Below are 22,416 nucleotides of genomic sequence, written 5' to 3'. Positions count from 1 at the left end.
AATAAATCCGTTTTACAGTTACCAGGACAACCTATAAATTTTACAAATAAAATCAAGCATAATATTCGAACTATTGATGATAATCCAGTGTATGTTAAACGATACAGATACCCAGAAGTCCATAAAGAAGAAGTGAAACGCCAAATTACAGACCTCTTAGATCAAAATATAATCAGACCAAGCATATCTCCCTGGTCATTTCCTATTGTTGTTGTTCCCAAAAAAGCAGATAAATCCGGAAAACAAAAATGGCGCATTGCTATAGACTATCGTAAACTTAACGAAAAAACAGTTGATGATAAATTTCCTATTCCAAATATTGACGAAATCTTAGATCGTCTCAAAGGCGCAAATTATTTCAGTACCATTGATCTAGCATCGGGATTCCATCAAATCGAGTTAGACGAGGAATCTATAGAAAAAACAGCTTTTGCCACAGATGAAGGACATTTCGAATTTTCAAGAATGCCCTTTGGATTGAAAAATGCCCCTTCGACTTTTCAGAGAGTAATGAATCGAATTCTGCAACCTATTCTTGGAATAATTTGTGTTGTCTACATGGATGATATTTTGATATTTTCTAAAGATCCAGATAAACACTTAGCAGATATCCAAACAGTCTTAAAGTTACTTAAACAAGAAAATCTTAAAATACAGTTGGATAAGTCTCATTTTTTCAAAAGCGAAGAAATGTTTTTAGGCTTTAAGATCTCGAATAAAGGAGTAGAACCTAACCTGAAGTTATTAAAAATTTTCCAATACCAAAAACACCGAAGGAAATAAAATCATACCTAGGCATGATAGGCTATTATCGGAAATTCATTCCAAATTTTTCTAAACTTACCAAACCATTGACTCAATGCTTGAAGAAAAATTCTAAGATCAATATCGAAAATCAAGAATATCAAGAAGCATTCAATATCAGTAAAAATATGTTAATAAATCATCCTATACTTCAATTTCCAGATTTCAATCAACCCTTTGTTCTTACTACGGATGCATCAAAATACGCCGTTGGTGCAATTTTATCACAAGGAAATCCACCTAATGATTTACCAATAGCCTTCGCGAGTAGAACTCTCAATACTGCCGAAATTAATTATTCAACTATCGAAAAAGAATTACTTTCTATAGTATGGGCAACGAAAAATTTCCGACCATATTTATTTGGTAGAAAATTCACCATCTATACGGATCATAGACCTCTTACTTGGCTATTTTCACTAAAAGAAGCCTCTTCGAGATTAATGCGTTGGAGAATTAAACTAGAAGAATTCAATTTTGTGATCAAATATCGAAAAGGTGTCAATAATAACGCGGATGCTCTTTCCAGGATAAAAATCGATGAATTTAATATTACAGAAAAAGAACAACAATTGTTATCAGATTTAGAATCAATAATGCCACAAATATCACATGAAGATCTTAACTTAAGAAAAGAAGATTTCGACGAATTAATTGCAATTAACCCTGATGAAAATTCAGATGCGGAAACGGTACATTCTAATGAAGAAGATTCAATTTTAGAAATTCCCTACACCGAACGAGCAATTAATGCATTTTAATACCAAATTATCATTAAAAGCGGCAATAACTTCAACTTCACCAAAGTAAAATTACATAATCAATCAAAATTTAGGCTCAATGTAACTATTTCAGAAGAAAGTCAATTCACGCAATTCCTAAAAGAATTCATAGTCCCCGATAAGACATATGGAATTTTCTTCCAAAATAAAAATATCGAAACATCATTTATTCAGTATTCACAAAAACTATTCAATTCAGGAAGTTTCAAGTTTAAAATTTCAAACACTTTGTTGGAAGACATAGAAAACGAAGAAGATCAAATGGAAAAAATCAAACTGTACCATGAAACCAAAACCACACATCGAGGTATTCAAGAAAATGTGGAAAGCCTCAAGAAAAAATTCTATTTTCCAAATATGTTTTTGAAAGTCCAACGTTATGTTAACAGCTGTGACATCTGTCAACGTCAAAAATATGAACGCCAACCAAATGAACTAATATTCAAACAAAATACAATCGGTGAAAAGCCTTTCGAACATTTATACGCTGATACAATCAACATTGCGAAAACACCCTGTCTAACATTGATCGATTCATTTTCAAGGCATGGACAGTGTTTCATTCTGAAAAGCAAAACGGCAGCAGAAATTGTAGAATGTTGTATTCGCTATTTCTCTAATCACGGAACTCCCAGGAAAATTACGACAGACAACGGAACGGAATTCAAGAATGCTTTATTCCAAGAATTCGCATCTATTCATAATATCGAAATTCACTACGTGACCAAATATAATGCCAAATTGTCAATAAGGTGTCAGAAGTTTTTTGAATTTCTTCCCCGTTTTTTCAATTTTCTACTGAATAACCACTGGTATATCTGTGGGAGATGATTACCCAATATAAGGGTCCTGTAGCGTTCCTCGAACAACTGAAGAACAGAAGAATCATCACTTGGAGGACTGGACCTGGTCGAAAGACCCTCCCAGTCGAAAGCAAGATTTGGCTATTATTAATTTGAGTACTGAAGGCATTTCTAACGACGAGAGTGATCCTCCACCAAGATCAGCAGAAGATTTTTTACGCAGAGATGGTATTCCTCCCCGTGCAATCGAAAAACAGGTTATGTACCTATGATTATTTATTTTTTCTTCAGTCATCATCAAGTCTTAGAATGAGTTTGGATGAAGGCTTTATTATTCTTTTTTTTTTCTCGTTTTCTGCTCTGTTTCTTTGTTTCAGATATTATTTTGAAATGGAAAGAGGATAAAGAAATTTTCATGTCAATGGAAAGGAAGCCCTTCAGTATTAAAAGCTTATTCTGTAAACAAATTTGACATCACTACACTACTCACGGGGAGACAGGGCTTTTTTACTGAGGTTTTTTCCCTAAGCTCTTGTATCATACTCCAAATTGTATGGTACCCCGTTACACCAACCTTTGCTGAAACTCATACATATGCTATATTGTTTGATAACTAAAATGTATTGCTGGCATTCAAAAGAATATATATATATAATCCCACATCAAATTCCATTGTTGAAAGATTTCACTCAACATTAATTGAACAAATCAGGGTCACTGAGGATAAAAATTTGAGTTTAAGAGAAAAATTGAATAGAGCACTTTTAAGTTACAATAATTCCACCCATTCTACTCTAAAATATAGTCCCCTACAAATTATAAAATCAGATTTAAATTATAGTCTGCCTGTTGAATACACAGAAAATGAAAAAGTTTCCAACTATATCGATCAATATAATCAAAATCTTAAAGAAATTTCTAAAGTTCTAGCAAATAACAACAAATTAATAGAAGGCAGAAAGTAAACGAAAATAGAGCTGTGGATGTTAGTTTAGACGAAGATCGAAAAGCGTTTCTCAAATTACCGGCAGATGCAAAATTAAAACCAAGATTCAAAGAAGCCAAAATCAAAATTTTAGACAATATTCTTATTAGAGAAGCCAATAAAGGGCACATTTACCATAAAGGTAAAATCAAACAAAGAAAGAAATAATTACGTCTGTTTCAGGATGGTCTACCTTCATCTAGGGATAATCTTAATTTCTCTCACAACCACATTTTCCATGAAAACAAAAGAAATAAGGAATAATATAATCACCTTCAGTGGTCCCAAAACTTATATTGTACAAAATTATCATATACATATCATTATAACCTTTCCCAAATTGATTCAATTCTGAACAAACACGAAGAAATTTTGAGTGACATAATTAATAAAAATGAAACAAGGGATACTGCGACGCAATACTTATATGAGTTGACTTTAAATCAGCTTTTTGCAAATAAACATATCCTGCATGAATTAATCCCATCAAGGAATAAAAGAGGTCTTGTTAATATAGGAGGAAAAATTTCCAAATTTCTTTTTGGCACATGATGAAGATGAAACTCTTTATCAAGAATATTTTCGAACATTACAAGATAACGTAGGTACCATCAAAATAGGATTATAACAATAATTAATTCAATATCTGATAGATTTCATAATAAAACCAATGCCATGATAAATCAAGTAGATAAATTCCTAAAAATACAGCAGGTTCTTGATAAGATCGTACTTTTACAATTTGAACAAATTAAAATATCTAAAATGCTTTCAGAAATAAATACAGCCGTCAGTTTTGCTAGACTTCATTTGCTGCACGAGTCTATTTTACCTCTCAACTATTTCAGAAATTATGTATATTCAAAATAATGATTTATTAAAACATCTAGTCTACTTGAAAGATATTTACTCAGTATGTTTCAACTAATTGAAGAGTACGAGATTTGGGGTTTGAAGGTCAACATTCAAAAAACCAAGTATCTGTGTGTCGGCGGAGAAGCAAGTGATCTCACGATGAATGATGGAAAAATAATAACACACTGCCAGAACTACAACTATCTGGGAGTTATTTTTGACTCGACCGGAACGGACAATCATGAAATAGAGAGAAGAATAACCACAGCAAAAAAGGCAATATCCTGTCTCAACGGCATATTATGGAATAAAAATATAACTAAAAGAAGAAAGTTCAACATTTATGAAACCTTAGTGAAAAGCAGTCTATTGTATGGGTCAGAGAATTGGAGACTAACTGAAAAATATAAGAGAAAATTGGAAGCAGTTGAAATGGACGCAATGAGAAGATCGCTCAGGATATCAAGGAGGGAAAGAATCAGAAATGAGACCGTTAAAGAAATGATGGGTATTGAAGGAACCCTAATGGATGACATCGAAAAAAGACAGCTGATATGGTACGGCCACATACAACGTATGTCAGAAACGAGACTCCCAAAGCAAGTAATGAACTGGCAGCCCGCAGAACGTAGGAAGAGAGGAAGACCAAAGACCAGTTGGAAACAGGGCGTCGTTAAAGCTATGAGCACAAGAAACTTGCAAGAACTGGACTGGGAAGATAGAAGAAGATGGAGGCAGGGCGTCGGACAACGTCGGAAGACGTTCTGAACCGGCATATATATATATATGTTTCACGTCAGTGAAAGTAGAGGAATCTCAGATTATATTTGTTATAAAAGTACCTTTGGTAAACTCCATCCCTTATAATTCTTTTGAGTTGAAATTTGTTCCCTTCCTAAATACCCAACTGATAGATCAACCTAAGTATTTGCTCCTACAACAAGAAGAAATCATATGGTCCCTGTATGAAGAATGTCAGAAAGTGGAAAAATGGATGCTTTGTTCACAAGATAAACTAGTGAAACCACCTTCGTGTATGAGTGCATTTGTGCGTGAAAAACGTGAAAATTGTACGAGGAAAAGTACTCCAACTTTCAAAGACTTACAAGCCCTACCAAATGGACAATATTTATCCCTCCTCAATGATTTTTTGAAAGAAAACTGTTCAGGCCATTTATCATATGAACACGAACCAAAGAAAATTCTCCTAATAGAAAGTGATTGTATAATTTCTAATGGTTTTAAAACTTTCCAATCCTCCAAAACTGATCATTTTTACCATGAGTTTCAACTTGATAACTTGAATATTTCACAGATTGAAGATTTAACTTCAGACCCTTTGAATGTCACGCATTTTTCGGACTTAAAATTATACGAATGGAATCTGCATCCAAACCACATTTCAACCCTTTATTTTATATTCCTAATGATGTGTTTACTCATAATTGTTCTTGTAATGTATAAAATTTTCATAATGAAATTTCGTAAAATTGTGGATAAACAGAGTTCAAACATTCAGAATGAACTCAGTTCAATAAAAGGGGGAGATAATATGTAAGCCGATCCGGCACATCCCGTAAATGAAGAAGCACTGACCGCCAATTGCTGATCAGGCATAATTAATCTATTTAAGGATGTAAGGTGTTAGAATAAGACAGAGTTAGTAGATAAGATTCATTGTAAAGACTTTGAATAAACCGCTGGTAAAAGTTTTTCCTGATTTTTTTTTAAAAACGTGTTGGCGTGTTGAGAAAATATATCGATATATAGCGAGTTCGGCAATCACCTCGAACCGGTCGAATTGCTCGGAAATCGTTCGTGTATGACATCCAGATGTATTTTATATTATCCTGATTCTCCATAGGTACCGAAGTACCCCCAGAAGCTCCGTAAGCTTGTGCGAGTTCGGAGAATCAGTTGTGTTCTGTGTAGGCTTTGTTACTGTGTCCTTACGCCACCTTAGGCACAGCACTGTTGGAACCCAACAGTGAATGGTGGCCCGTACCCGAATGGACTAGAAAATTCCTTCTCTAGCCCGGGATCGAACACGGTACCTTGCGGTTGCGAAATACTTAGCCTACGCTTCTAACCACCAAGCTACGCACGCAATGGAATTACACAGCAGACTGGACTGTTCGGCTTAGAAAATCTGATCAATAGGATGACGATCTTTTCGCTCGGAATATTTCTCCCTATGGAAGTAAAATTTTTTGAGATCGTTTAGTAATTTTTTAATATACAGGATGTCTTCTTTTAAAATTTTCAAAGGGCCAAACTTCATGAGGAGATCATACAAGAGAACAACAAAAGATATCATATAACACATGGTCGAAAATTGACGGTTATTCTTCAATTTTAGATTTCTCGATTTTACGAAATATTTCAGGTTTTTCCATGAAATCAATAATACTTCAGTTATCCTTGCTATCTCATCAAATATGACCACATATTGGGAAACAGCATTGACTTTGCTACCAGATACGAATTTGTGTGTGCTGAAAAAATTTTCATTTCGAGCGTGGTAAGGAGATGAATATCCAAATTATGATGTGAACAAAATCCGTCCTATTTTTGCAATGGTTTTATCGATGAAAAATTATTATTTATGGATAAGTTTTCTTTCTCAGCAGAAAATACCCCATTTGGTGTGCTTCCGATTGGCATATCAATTTTTGTGCTTGCTGATTCCCTTCTGCCATAATTACATGGCTAACAAGATAACAATGAAAAAGTCGAAAACTTCCAAACCTGAATCTGATATATTTTAAAACTCTTCATGATTGAATATTGAAGTAATTTTCATGGAAAATATAAATTTATCTGCATAATCGAAATAACTCGAATGAATAAACTAAATTTCAATAATACGGATATTATAGAAACATGTAAAGAAAACAAATTTCTTCTACTTAAAATAATTGCTCGAAATGTCCGCCACTTTGTTCAATACAATTCACACATTGTTTTAGTACAGAATCTACAAGCCTGCGAAGTTCACAACGTTTCTGACGTATTTCAGCACAACACAACTTCATTATTCACCAGTCTTAAAGCGAATGCTTCACGCTTTGTCTTTCAAGGTTTTCCAGATATGAAAATTCTAAGGCGAAAGGTTGAGGCTTCTTGGTGGCAATCTTACAGGACCGTACCTTCCAATCCATTTCACCTCTAAATTTTCATTCTTGCTATTATGAGCTGGGCAGCCCTCCATTTGAAACCAGACATTTTGTTTATTGGACAGGGCCATTTCATCCATTATGGATTTATCTGATGAATTCTTCAGCGTTAAGGCAATTGTGAAGTATTACTGGTCACCTCTCATGACTGCAAACCACACGTTGGGCTTTAACTCATGTTGGATATAAGAAACAATAGTAGCATGGGGGTCTTCTCTTTTCCATACATGGCTTTGTTGCAAATGTATCATACCCGATTTCATGAAAGTAACCAAAACAGGCCTCATAATATCCTGTCCCCCCTATCCCACTCACCTAACTTATTCAACTTATTCAGTAACAGACCTTTTTCACTTTTTGCACCTTTCTCAAATGATATGGATGTTGGATGTATTGACATTAGAAATAACTGCAATAGAAGCTGTCAAATTTAAAATTCAATATTTACTTTGATATTAAATCATGAAGAGCTTCAAAATAGATCAGTTTTAGGTTTGGAATTTTTCGACTTCTTCGTTGTTATTTTTTTAGCCATGATATTATAGCAGAAGACAACCAGCAAGCATAAAAGTTGATATGTCATTCGGAAGCACACTAAATGGGGTAGTTTTTGCAGAAAAGAAAACTTGTCCATAATTAATAATTTTTCATCGATACAACCAAAACAAAAAAGGACTGATTTTGTCCACTTCAGAATCGGGTTATTCATCTACATTACCACGCAAGCAGTGAGAATTTTTTTAGCACACAGAAATTCTCATCTTGTATCAGAATCAATGCCGTTTCCAAATATGTGGTCAAATTTGATTCGACTATAAGGACAACTGAAATATAATTGATTTCTTGGAAAAACCTGAAATATTTCGAGAAATCAAGAAATGTTAAATTAGAGCAGTTCAGCGCCAGCTCTCATGGTGAACACATATGTGCACTTATCAGTGAATATAATTGCGTTTTTATTGAAGATAATTCGCCGCGAATATATCAAAAATGGCAGACGATGCCGACGAGAACGATTCCATGGACTTTCAAGTCGTTACAAATAAAAGAAAACGTTTTGGAAAAAAATACGCCCAAAAAGAATTAAATCAAATTATAGGAACAACAACAGCGTGAGATTCAGAAACAGCGGATGGAAATAAAAAAAATAAAATTCAGAGACAACATTCGAATTTAAATAAAACCACTGATAACAACAAATTATATGCTACAAGACAAGTTCAAGATAACAACTTCAAAACAAAACCTGCCATCAGGTCAACGACCTTTACTTTCAAGAAGTATAAATATTTATTTTATATCAACATGGTCAACATAAACATCACAAGAATTGAAGTAGCAGACATATGGCAAACAAAATTTCCAAACTCCTTAGACTGCATCACTAAAACTCAAACTGGTTTTCTGGTGAAAAGCGATAGGTACGGAAAAACAGAAAATTATGGCCTCTCTGGACAATCTGAAGAAAGAAAACGTCGTTGCTAACTACAAGGAAACCACATTTGATGCCCAACACACAAAACGATCAGTGGAACCCTCCTACTCTGTTGTTATCGGCCAAATAGAATTATATATTCAAGATAAACACCTCAAAAACAAAATCCTCAACTCCATTATATTCCAGATGATTAACAATTGTACTCTCCTCCATATCAGGGTGTAGGTTTCATACATGTAAATATCGGAATTTAGGTGTCGATTTAATAGTTAGGTTATCACCTTTACCAGTGCCCATCAGGATGGTGTTACTGCGGCGAATTCTTCTCCTTTTATTTTCAACCACTGTAAATCCCTCGTCGGATATTGTTCGTGATGTCCTGTTCAATGATTCAGCATTTGGCAGTGCAGGCTGTGTTTCGGACTGTGTGTCGTCATATCGACTTAGTGATTTTGCACACTTCATAGACGTAACCGCCATCTTGAATGAATATCCACCCTTCCGCAAAAATAGAAGAAACTATTCTCACAATGGCATCCTTACACAAATTTACTATTATTATAGGTGATTACAATAAGAACAGATAGAAAAAAAACAAATTTCCAGCTCCCTACAAAACTCAACATTCATACAGAAAAATACACCACCCACATTTCTAAGGGCCATCATCAAAATATACGAGTACTGCCTTTCAAATCACTACTTTCCAAAGGAATGGTAGACAGGGACTATCACCACAATGCCTAAGAAACAATCTGATCAAACCAAATTATCAAACTACAGACCAATCACTCACTTTCCAACTTGGAAAAAAAAAATAATTTCAGATAGATTGAAAACAACTATGGGCAATAAAATTCCTGACTATCAGTTCGGCTTTAAAGACCATCACTCAACCCTACACTCTTTGATAGTCCTAAGTAACAATCTACAAGCAACGAGACAAAAAGGAGGGAAAAGTGAAGCACTCTTTTTGGACATCAACAAAGCATTCGACAGTGTATGGCATTCAGGTTTGATTTGCAAACTCTATACCTTCGATGCCCCTGACTACCTCACACGTATAATAATGAATATGCTTGAGAATAGATCTCTGAGAGTAAAGATCGATGACCAACTATCAGACGAGTTCACACCAGAAAGAGGACTACCACAAGGTTCTCCATTATCCCCTCCTCTCTATAACTTATACTGTGCTGATATTTTCAACAGCGATCCCAAATATATTAACCGAAGATGCAATATATTACAATTTGCAGATGATACAGTGTTGGTAAGTCATGCCAACAATATAAAAGATGCCATGGAACAACTACAAGCTTTAACAGACAAGGCATCCTTATGGTTTATTAAATGGAGACTCCGTCCCAATCCATCAAAAAGCCATTTCCTGATCTGCAATCATAGATTTAGAGGTACCTCTCCGAATATTACACTATACAATCAAACAATCCAACCCAAAAATAGTGTCAAATACCTTGGAATCAATCTCGACAGTAAACTCAATTTCAACCTTCACACAGGATTAATTTAAAATGCCACGGTTTCCAAAGCAACCCAATTCAGAGGACTTACGTATAAACAAAAGGGCATAAACCATAATACAACTAGCAAAATATACAGAATGATCCGTAAACCTCTTGTTGAATATAGACATATACTATTCCTCAACAGCAGAAATCCAATACAAAAAAGTTACAAGTGACAGAAACAACAGCACTGGAAAACTCACAAAGCTGAGGCACCCAGTTTTCAGTACTGATGTCAGGCTACTCGTCGTCAAGATTTAGTACTGTTACTTCTATTGCTGGAATTCTCATCTCGCCCTGGCGACCACAATCATTTTTGTTTATTTTAAACGTACACCACTTTCTCGTAGTGATCGGTGAATTCTTGTAAATAGAATGGGATATGGAGCCACATGTCACATACCCAATGTTCAGGAAACATTTCTGCATAGCATCTAATGCTTTCAGAGACTTACAACCATAAACATTGTAAACAAAGTGCATATCGATCATTTCTGCGTTTGTGTACACCATAATCTTAATGAGTATGAGACGAAAACTTCAGAAGGATAGGGCGAATCAAAAATAATTGTAACTGAATCAAAGTTAATCAAAACAAGTCAGTTGTCATAACAAAATGACATTAGATGATTCTTGTTCGGAAATAGTTTCAGCGCCTACGACTCACGCTAACACGATTTTTTCTTCACTGAACTTTCGAAAGAAATAACAGAAGACCTTATTTCTAAAGAGTGCACCAAGGTAGTCAGAATGAATTTTTCAATAGTAAAATAAAAATATGGAGTTTTATTTTTCTGCGAAACAAGGTTTAGAGGTGGCTTTTTCTACACCTTTCAATCATAAAGGAACACCACCCAAAATTTGTTTATGCTTCGTCACCTGCATGAAATATTTGCTTGACATCATCCTGGTCAGTTCTTTGGTTTTTAAGGAAAAGGATAAAAACTGCTTTTCGGGCATCATTTTTATGGGGCTGTAACAAAGCAGGGACACTCGAAAAAAAGTTCAAATGAAAGACCCATCCTATTTCAAGACAAAGAATCACCTCATCAATTTTTTTGTCACTACTTGAATCCTGACACTGAAGTTTTTCCAAGCATGAAATATGCCATTCAAACTTCGGAAATGAGCTATAATAAAAACAAGCATAAACTAACACAGAAATGTCAGTCCGGATACTCATCTTCAGTATCTAATCATTTATTAAAGTCCTTTATTTCATTTCATATACGAGTTCTCAGATTCAAACATAACCCGTTGAACATTTCATTTCCATATAAATGAATAAATGATATTTTCTCTGGAACTTCAAACCAAAGATTGAATTTTTGGGTCAAGCATTGCCAAGTTGACAGCAGAAAACACCATAATAACAACATACTTTTTATTCGTTATTGGATAGAAAAAACCATATTTGGAAAAGCATCACATTCGATGAAATCGTTTAGGAAATATACCTGAAAATTAAATTTGTTTATGGAGTTTTAACACCCTGTATCGTTTCAATCGAGCCGAATTGGAAAATATGGTAAGGTGTAGGTTACTATTTCTTTCGACACCTGGGGAATGTTTCTCACAATATACGTCGAAGTCGAAGAAACACCCTGTATAAGTATCTATAGGGGTTTTTGAAATTGTCCTATTCTCGATATTAACTCAAAAAAGAAGAATCGTGTAAGGCGACGGTCTCCACTATTCTTTATTTACAGCTCGAAAACGTACTCTCCGTTCTGCTATTGATCTTCCATTTTCCAATCTGAAGTTTACATTCCTTTCACAGGCGGATTACACACCACGTTTACAACCTCATTTGCATAATTCAACTTTTTTTTAGAGAAAAGTATGACGGAATTTTTCAATAACATGGTGTTCCTTATAAGCCTAATATTTCAAGCGTCTGTGGCTGTAATGCTTTATCTATCCAGTACACGCACTGCTAACTTCATATCAAAGATGAACCTTTATAACTACGGCGTGTCAAAAAATTTCCGGCGTCTGGTAAGAAACTTTGAAAGAATGACTAGCGCTTTATACAACTGTATTGTGCTTTCTTATATTCTTTTCACATTCATGAATCATAAAGCATATAAAGACTGCAGCAGAATGAAGAAGGAAGAAGAAGATACGAGTCTGTATTTTTGTGGAATATACAGTCAAACTTGGTATCCTATACCGTTAGATTTCACTCCTGTTAAAGAGATGCTTCATTTTGTGGAGGTCGTCGAATTAACTTACTATATAGCAAAAGTAACAAGTGCTACAGTATGTTTTCATGGATGTGTCGTATTAACAGAGGAACGTATTGCTGATCTCAAGAGATTTTTGAGGAAAACGAAGGTCACTCCCACAAACGCTGATCTAGTGAATAAAAGACTCAAGTATGCTGTGAAGAAATATGTAGAGATCACCGGGTAAGAAAATTGTTATTTCGAGTATAATGAAAAAATATATGAAAGATGACTATACCATAATTTCAAAAGTTGGCTCTTGCTTGAAAATATTATTTTATAAATTCCATTTTGAAACAGAAAAACTTTAACAAGGCATGCACCTTTATGATTCCGATGTACCATCACATTATATATATATATATAGGGTGATTCAGTACTCGAGGCGAAATATTAAGGGACATAAGGAAGGACTGATATTCTTGATTGAACGCAAAAAAAAAATTTTGGCCGATGAGGCTTCGTTTCCGAGTTTGTGGACAATAATGGTTCTGTAGGCAACCAATGAAATTTTATAAATTACCACCACATGTTGGACGAAATTTTGTCGCCTGGTTAAACCGAAATTTTAATGGTAGATGGATTGGTCGGGGTGGTCAGGTGCTATGGCCAGCGAGATCACCTGATTTGATTCCTTTGGATTGATTTGTATGGGGACATTTGAAACAAAAATTTACGCAGTGGAAATTAATGATAAAGAACAATAAATAGAACGAATTATTGGCAGGCATGTATCGATGCTAATGGAGGCATTTTCGAACATTTGATTTAATTTTTCTGTATTTTTATCACCTATTAAAGTTTAAAATTGATGACATGCAGAAATTTTGAACACCTTTATCTCGGATGAAACTAATAGTCTTCTTCCTAATAGTTATTTAATATAGTGACCGATTTCGTAGAAGCTATCAGGTCCACATCTTCAGACTCATTACAAAAAACACATCAGCAAAACAAAGGGGACAAAACAACAGACATTACCGATACATAAACTATTCCAACCCAAGATTAAAAGGTAGAATAGGAATTTCATGTATTCTACTTTTCAATCTTGAGTTGGAATAGTTTATGTATCGGTAATGTCTGATGTTTTTTCCCCTTTGTTTTGCTGATGTGTTTTTTGTAATAAGTCTGAAGATGTGGAGCTGTTAGCTTCTACGAAACCGGTCACTATACTATATTAAATAACTATTAGTTTCATTCCAGAAATTCTTTAGCTTCCTGCTTGGACATTTATCTGTTATAACTCATATCTCGGAAACAAGACAATATCCAAAAATTTTATTTCACTTTTTTATGAAGAAAAGCAGCCGGTATACGTAAGTAAATTTTTTGCCTCGAGTTCTGAATCACCCTGTATATATTATATTAATTCGCTCAATCATGTAGATATGAGGTATTTCATCAACTTAGCACATCGAATTGAGTCCATTTTGTGCACTTTTCTGTTTTATGTTTCATCAATTTTTTTGTTGTTGTTTAATTGGGGTTCAATATCAGTTTTTTGTTGTATATTGAATGAGTTCTATACTGATACGTGAGAGTTGAATTTTAAGTGATGATTCTACCGATTTATTCAATCCACGAATGGTGGGGGAGCCTAAGACGGAAATTCGGGATTTACTCGAGCGTGTCGACTCGATATAAGGAAAGAAAGCTTGGACCTTGTAGAGCACCTATGCCAAAAATTAGACTTATGTATGGGGAAAGTGTCTAGGACAACCTGTCAGAATAGACTTAAAAAAACAATAATTATACGTACTAGAGCATCTCACTAACTGACAAAGAAACTACAACACCCGGAAGGAGCAGTTGAAATTTTTTTGGTAAAACATAGTACAGCAAGGAGTAAATGATTAAAATTTGAAGAAAAAATAGTGGAGGTTTTTTCATGTGAACATTTGTTGTTACTTAAATATTGTAGTCGTTTTTTCCATTTTGCAAATTTATTAAATTTTACAACAAACCAGCTGCTCGAGGAGATCCAAAGTCGATGTTTAGTTGTTGTTAAATGCCTAGAGCACGTGTATGCGGAATTTATCTCCAGCTAAGTAAATATGAAAGAGGTCGAATTATTGGTCTACGGGAGGCAGAGTTGTCATTTCGAGAAATCGAACGTACTAACAGAAATCCAACTACTGTTATGAGATGTTGTCAAGCGTGGTTCGATAATGCCCAAAATCGAAGAAGGTAGGCACCTAACGTCGAAAAGGCACAAATGAACTTCAAGATCGGCGTCTAAGACTTATCGTCATTAGAGACCGATTTGCCTCAACTCAATTTTGGCTGATGAGTGGTTAGGAGAACAAGGCCATCTTGTAACTGTCCGAACGGTTAACCGCCGTATAGGGTCTTTGGACTGCAGCATTATCGACCACATCTTGTAAAACCTCTTACGGTTGAGCATCGACGGCAACGATTACAATAGTGCAGAGAACGACAACATTGGAATGTAGAATGGCATCAGGTCGTTTTTTCTGATTAATCTCGATTCTCCTTGGGTGCACATGATGGCCGAAAAAGGGTTAGACGACATCGGGGAAGAAAACGTTATGTAATAAATAGGGATATTGACGAGATATATACGCTTTTAGAATATTGGGCAAGGAAATTATTCCTCGGGATCTCAGCATCCCAGATAATTAATTGCATGAGAATAAAGGTTTTGATGACTAGCGTATGAATGATATTTTTCCAGATGGAAGATAAGTGTCGAAGAAGTAGAGTTTCATGTCGGACATGATGCCGATTTTGAGTTAAAAGGAAATCGGTCTAGTTTAGACAATAACTCGCCCAAAAGAGCATATATATCAATTCGATATTCGAAGATAATTAATTTGGCGTTGTGAGAACTAGTACGCTCTTGAGTTTCAACCGGCTAATTCAATTAGTTCAGAAAAATGCAAGGTCGGCGCGTCGTGAAATAATTGGGGATACACCCACGAGAGGTGGGGAAGAAATTTGGGTTTTCGGTCTAAGAAGGGGAATGATAAAAGGAACCAAAAAAGGGAAGAGAGATAGTTAGTCGAAGAAAATAGACATCGGGAAGACGGAAGTAAAATCCGGGATTCGAAGAACAAGTCGTCGGGAAGACGGAATAGAGAAGATTTGGAAGTCCGACAGTAGATTCGGCAGTTCAAGAAATTAAGAATTATTTTTCGGAGTTAGGTCTCAAAAGGAGAGACGGGTATAAGCTATTCGAGGAATAGTGTAAGAGAATTCGTATCGTCGTTAAAGTCGATTTGGAGCGTACTAATTGTTTTTTATTTGTGGTAAAGATCGGATATAGGATTTTTAGGAATTTTGGATAGGGTCGAAACGAAGAGCGTTTGTCGACGGGAAAAGTGCGGGAAGTGCGGTTGAGTGAGAATAATTCGCTGTTCTTTGCGCGTAAAGTCTGGTGATCGAAAAAGTTCACCAGCAGCCCCATCAGGTGAACGACGATCACAGGTAGAAAGTTCCAATTTTATTCAGATTTGCTTTTCTCACATTTGGGGCTCAGACAAAGAAGTGAACACAGTCCAGAGTCCTGAAGGCTCCTCTAAAATTCATTTGATTTTTGATCATGTTTTTATTGTCGTTATGCAATTGAGAAAAGAGAATTTTAATCCAAGCTTTTGTTGACGAAATTTCAATGCTTATTGCTTTGCGCACTTTGCATGTGTGAAAGAAATTTAGATTTTATTTTGGTCGTCATCGACCAAATACGTGCTTGTAAAGAAGTATTCAAATTTCTGCTATTAGTCTTATTCGTTAAATTTTAGCAGAGTTTCATTTAAATTTTCTCCTCAGAAAAATATAGAAAAACATCAAAGACCTGTCCTTCGCGCGACGGGCCGAATCCACCATTTTTGCCTTTAAAGGGGGCCTTCAATTTTGTGTGTTAACATCTTAAAAATAATCATCCCTTGTTCGGTGGAAAGCCGCTCTTCCATTGATTCCAGATAAGGCATGTTTGATTTCACTGGTGACAGCGGTGGGGTGATGTTAGTTGAATTTTCTGGGTTGGAATACTAAATTCTTTTATTTGAGAAGTTTGATTTTCAAAGTTTTTGGTTGTTTCTGGAGCATGTTAATCTAAATCTAATATTTTGTACGGCGTCATTGTAGAAGTGAAAAATATTGGGAGAATTGTGTTTTGAGAATTTTTGCTATTGATTAAAGGTTTTCGAGAGAATATATGATGTTTTGATTATATCAATGAATTTGAGCACTTTCGGATGAAGGAACTGTGTTTATTTTAAGAGTTATTTTGTGAAAAGTGAAAGGTACAGTTGCGAACAGGATTTTTTTTCTTTTTCACTTTAGAGTTCAGCTGCGGAGATATTAGAGGAAGTTGAATAGAGCTGGAAAAAGTTATTTACTCTTTAGTTAGTTGGATCAGAATTTTATTTGAAAATCGGTGGTATTTATCAAGTTTTCAATCGGGTTGTAGTTCAAAATTTTATTTGCGAAAAGCATTGGTGTTCAATAATTTTGAAAGATTCGATTAATTGATTGATGGAAACCTTAAGTAGGTTCAATAGTAGTTGATTAATATTGAAGATTGAAATTTAATTTTTCGCGAGAATTTTATTGTTGGAGGGTGCATTCTTGGCTGATGGTGAAAGATATTTTTTTTTCTGTTTGTTATTTCCAGGATATTTGTATATTACTGTGTGGTATTGAAAATTTTGAATTTGTAGTAGTTTGATGATTTTGAAATGAATATTTCGAAAATATTTTTTTGTTGAGTATCAAATACGTAGGATTCAGAACGCAAAGTTTATTGTTCAGTTATTTTTGTAACAAAAAGCGAAGTCGCAAATTAGCGAAATTATGATCAATTTAGTTAATATGGAAAATTAAAATTTTTTTTTTGTGTGGTTTTGTCAGAAGTTGAACACGGAATTAAGAGTGAAATCCTTTCAATCAAATATTTTTATTTTTCCAATTTGGACGTCAGATTAATTCGGAATTTTGGTCATTTCAATTTAATTGTTTTGAATCAAGTGAACGGCCGGATAATTCGGAATCTTAAGTCAGTTTGATTTAATTTTTCTGATCGATTTGATTCACAGAATAGTTCGGAATCTAAGACAAGATAAGGTTGCAGAACCGAAACGTCAAAGCGGAACCGAAATGTCAAAATCGAAACACGAAAGCTCAATGTCACACTCAACCTAAAAATCTCCCTACCCCTACAAACGATCTACATGAGGGGCAAGTGAAGGATTTTACAACAGCTTTGGTACTGCCGTGGCCTGGAATGTACCATAGATAATGAGAGGAATTCCCGCCACTGCATAGGGGTAGTGACCACTCTCGTCAAATTATGCAAAAGCAAGGGACAGCTTTCCTCTGCCCTGGTCATCGTCGGGCCAAAAGGAAAGTATATAACGAAAGGATCACATCAACCATAACAGCAAAGTTACTGCCTTGGTCTGGAATGTACCGTAGATGATAAGGGGTACTCCAACCACTGGATAGGAATTGTGACCACCCTAGTCAATTTATGCATAAGCAAGGGACAGCTATCCTCTGCCCGATTCCGGAAAATAAAGAAACTAGTCTGACAGGTGTCCAGTTGCTTGTTGGTCCGGTGGGTGAGATTTCAAACACATGCCAAACACCCTGGTATTTACCATCCTCACCCTGCAATTCATAGGTCCAAGGGGAGACACGCTTCGAGATCTAGAAAGGTCCAACATACTTCGGTGCCAACTGAAAAATACTTCGCCGCATCGGACAACACCTCATTCCTCCTCCACACCAATTGGTTAACCGCATACTGACATCCCGTCGTCGAAGATTGTATGTGCGGCTATCGGCTTCGTACGCTCGCGACAACTTTCTTTGGACACCCGTGCACAGCTTCGCGAAGGCTTGTTCGCGCTCCTTAGTCAAGGCTGATCTGTCGAACTGAATCCGGTCAGGGCAGGCGTTTTCACCCTTTAATGAAATTTCTCTTCCGAAGACAATCATATTTGGGGAATAACCGGTTACTTCATGCTTTGAGGAGCGAATGGCCAAACCAACCTGGCTCAACTGTCTATCCCAACCTCTCTGATCTTCTGAAAGATATGACCTCAACATATTTTCAATAACCCTATTAATCCTCTCGACCGGATTCGCTTGAGGATGATATAAGGCCGTATACTGAATGTTAACATTATAAGATTTTAGAAAATTAGTAACTTTCTTGGAACGAAACTGCACGCCATTATCCAAAATGATGGACACCCAAAGATAGGAAAAACTTGGGAATCTAATATCTTCACAACCGCCGACGCGGCAGCGAAACGCAACGGGAACAGTAGAGGGAACTTACTGAAACAATCAGCGATAACAAAAATATATTGGTTACCTGAGTGAGTTCGAGGCAAAGGTCCAACCAGATCGGCAGACATGAGTTCGAATGGTCGATGGATTGATACCTGTTTAGAGAGCATGAAACCAGGAGGTTTTTTCTGCTCCGGTTTGATGGCATGACAAGTGATGCATCGACGGATAAACGAGGCTACGTCGGATCGCATTTTGGGCCAATAATAGCGCTAGGCCAACTTATGATAGGTCTTATACACACCAACATGTAAAAGAGATTCGTGAACCTTTCCAATTAAGGCTTTCCGATGAGGTCGCGGAACAACTTCCCTCCAGTAGTCAGAAGGAGATGCCAATTCGGGAATGCGGGGGGTAACATTTTTGAAGAGTTTACCCTGGATCAACTGCAATGAAGGAGAACGGTGCGGGGTCTTGACTATCCCGTCCAAAAGCTTCCTGTACCACGGATCCGAGGAACAACCCAAGGTAGTGTCAACGGTATCGAGTACGGGTACCGACCTAGACAAAACGTCAGGTACGATGTTATATTTACCTTTTCGATGAATGATGGTATAATCATATTGTTGGAACCGGATCGCCCAACGGGCTAGTCGACCAGAAGGTGACTTCAATCGGTCCAGCCACAGCAAAGATGCATGATCGATGACCACTGTGAAATGGGTGCCTTCAATATACGGTCGCAGCTTTCCAATCGCCCATAGAACGGCAAGACATTCACGTTCCGTGGTGGTATAGTTGCGTTCTAACCGAGTTAAGGACCTAGAAAGATAACATATCACCTTTTCTCCATCCTCTTGTTGTTGAGTAAGGACTGCACCTATTCCATAACCTGAAGCATCACACTATATAGTGAGTGGCTTCGAGAAATCAGGACAAGACAACACAGGGGCACCAATCAACCGTTCCTTCAAGTTATTCAGGGCTTCATTAAATTGGGCACTCCAATTGAAAGGTCTACCCTTCTTGAATAACTCCGTCAGAGGAGCAATTAGATCCTCAAATTTGGTACGAATCGTCGGTACCATGAAGCTAGTCCCAGCAGACGTCGAACCTCCGAGACACCCGTGGGCACTGGTATGTTCAAGATAGCTTGAACCTTAGCTGGATCCATTCTTAACCCTGTAGAATCCACCACATATCCCAAATATAAAAGTTCCGGTCGGCAGAAATGACATTTCTTCTTAGGAACCGTTAAATTAGTATCCTTCAGGCAGTTTCCGAATCTTTTTCGAATTGGGTTGTCAATTTTAGGTCAATCTGACATATTGAATCTAATTTTATTATTTTACGTTTTTCTGCTTTTGTTTTCTCTTTATTTCAGATAAAATTTCCTGGTATCTCAGAGAAGACTTTCTGGATTTTCCTTTTTGTTGGAGAAAAAATCAATTTTTGCTGTGCGAGATGCCCTTCAATATGGAATATTTCAGCTTATTTCGTGAACAATTACAATCCACTACACTCACGGGGAGAAAGGGTTTTTTTCTACAAGCGTGCGCGTTCAACCTTTTTCCCGCACGCATTTCAAGTTGCAAAGAGTCACTTTTCCAAAACGTGCGGGAAAAACGCCTGCTATTTCTTTCCCGCACGCAAATGCGTGCGGGAATGGATTAGCAGGGGTTTTTCCCGCACGCAAATCTTATAGAATAAATTAAATTCTATCATGTCTCTATGCACCGAACGTCAACGATGAGTAACCCATGGTAACGACATGCAGAATTACGTCTGTCATTTTATATGAATTAATCAAATGAGATATGATCTGTATCGTGCAATTGATATATTTATATATTACAAGCGCTTGTAGAAAAAATATTGTTCCTAACTCTTGCGGAAAGTGTCTTGCCCGCACTTGATAGGAAAATAACTATTTTACAGAGGTTTTTCCCTAAGCTCTTGTATCATACACCAATTTGTATGGTACCCCGTTACGCTAACCTCTGCTAAAACTGTATCTCATACACATGCTATAATTATTGTTTGCTGTTCAAGATTGTAATGCTCTATATCAAAAGAATATATATATATATATATATATATATATATATATATATATAGAAGTAGTAATTTATGGTCGTTTTTAAATTTAGTGAGGGGGGGAATAAGGGATCTCGACCAATATGAAAGTTGTTTATTTAATTCTCTTTATTCATTCGCCAAGCTTTCGGTATCTAATTTGCACCTTCCTCAGGGTTCCTATAAGAAATATACTCTCAAATAGACTTCTATATAATATAACATGGTCACAATTATTTTTGACTCTGATTTTACTCACTGAATTTTGAGAAAGTTCATTCATGTATTGTAAAATCCTGTTTGTATGTTCTCTTTTCTCTACTAAGTACAATTTGTTCGAAAGTAATCATTAAACAATATACAAATTTAAACTCAAAGTACACACTCAACATTCTTTGGGAAAACGGAAAATCATGTCTAAAAGTGAACGACAGACGACAAATGTCAAAAAGTCAGGGGTGTCCAGAAAGTTCTGTTCTTCTTCTTTCTTCTACTGGGCTATTGTACAATGGTTCCTTCTTCAGAGACAAAAGTTATGTATAGATATTACTAAGATTTGAAGTATCAGTTTTCTTATTGATTGGATTGGGTTGGTCTCTTATATGTATCATTTCAAGCACTGTTCTCTTTTTATAATTTCTCTCGCTATCTAAAATTTCCACATCTTCTAGATTTATCTTGTGATCTTTCTCATTTGCATGTATCGACAACGCACATCTCCGGTTGTTTAGTCTAATATCACTTCTGTGTAGTGTAATTCTATTTTTTATCAATTGGGATGTTTGTCCTACATATGTATTGTCGCAGTCTATGCATTTAATCTGGTATATCACATTTGTTCTCAAGTTTTTTGGTATAGGGTATTTAAGTCTGGAGTAGAGGTTGGCTACTGTTTTTTGGTTTTTTGTGATTACTCTGATGTTATATCTGTTGTTAAAGCATTTTTTTATTTTTGTCGTTAGTGTCCTAATGTTTGGTATTGAGCAGTATGTCCTCACAATATTCAACGGTTTCAATGAACACATACAATTCACCATGGAAGAAGAAGATGAAAAACAGTCCATACCATTTTTAGATATGAGAGTGTACAGGTGTGATGACATTATAAAGTTGGACTGGTATACAAAGTCGATCTCATCTGACAGATGTATCCACTATCTATCTGATCATACTACCCAGATCAAAATAAATTTCATAAAAGAAAAAATAAGGAGAATTAAAAAAATTTGCCACCCAGACTTCGTGTCGAAAAGCATAAAAAAGTTACAGAACATACTACTAGAAAATTCTTACCCACCACACATGATAAAAAAACTATTGTTTTCCAGTGAAAATCAAATAACGGAAAACAGAACAGAGAATTCGATAAGTGAACAAGAAGATCACGAAAGAGAAACCATTAGATACTGCTCAATACCAAACATTAGGACACTAACGACAAAAATAAAAAAATGCTTTAACAACAGATATAACATCAGA

General features: G+C 35.9%; 2 protein-coding genes and 1 long non-coding RNA gene across 3 annotated transcripts in view; 2 read left to right on the top strand and 1 right to left on the bottom strand.

Annotated features, from left to right (window-relative positions):
- The first annotated feature begins 4,289 nt into the window (after positions 1-4,289).
- On the top strand, positions 4,290-4,997 carry LOC123317755. The gene has a single exon (XM_044904364.1). The coding sequence runs from the start codon at positions 4,290-4,292 to the stop codon at positions 4,995-4,997; it is 708 nt and encodes a 235-aa protein (XP_044760299.1).
- Positions 4,998-12,714: 7,717 nt separating this feature from the next.
- Positions 12,715-22,416, top strand: part of LOC123316247 — a 99,021-nt gene continuing 89,319 nt past the window's right edge. The window contains exon 1 of the mRNA XM_044902214.1: positions 12,715-12,783. The gene's annotated coding sequence lies outside the window, so the exon portion shown is untranslated. The remainder of the gene's footprint in view (positions 12,784-22,416) is intronic.
- LOC123316248 lies at positions 21,038-21,460 on the bottom strand. Its single transcript, XR_006538050.1, has 2 exons — positions 21,197-21,460; positions 21,038-21,117 (listed from the first exon to the last, which is right to left on the bottom strand). It is a non-coding gene; the product is annotated as an uncharacterized LOC123316248 (long non-coding RNA).

Source organism: Coccinella septempunctata, chromosome 7 (assembly GCF_907165205.1).
Source record: "Coccinella septempunctata chromosome 7, icCocSept1.1, whole genome shotgun sequence".
NCBI lineage: Eukaryota > Metazoa > Arthropoda > Insecta > Coleoptera > Coccinellidae > Coccinella > Coccinella septempunctata.
The sequence above is the reverse complement of the archived record's forward strand: the minus strand, read 5'-3'. Positions and strand labels throughout refer to the sequence as shown.

Excerpts from the sequence above, each read along its gene's own strand:
- LOC123317755 (XM_044904364.1), top strand. The coding sequence starts at position 4,290 with ATGTTTCAACTAATTGAAGAGTACGAGATTTGGGGTTTGAAGGTCAAC.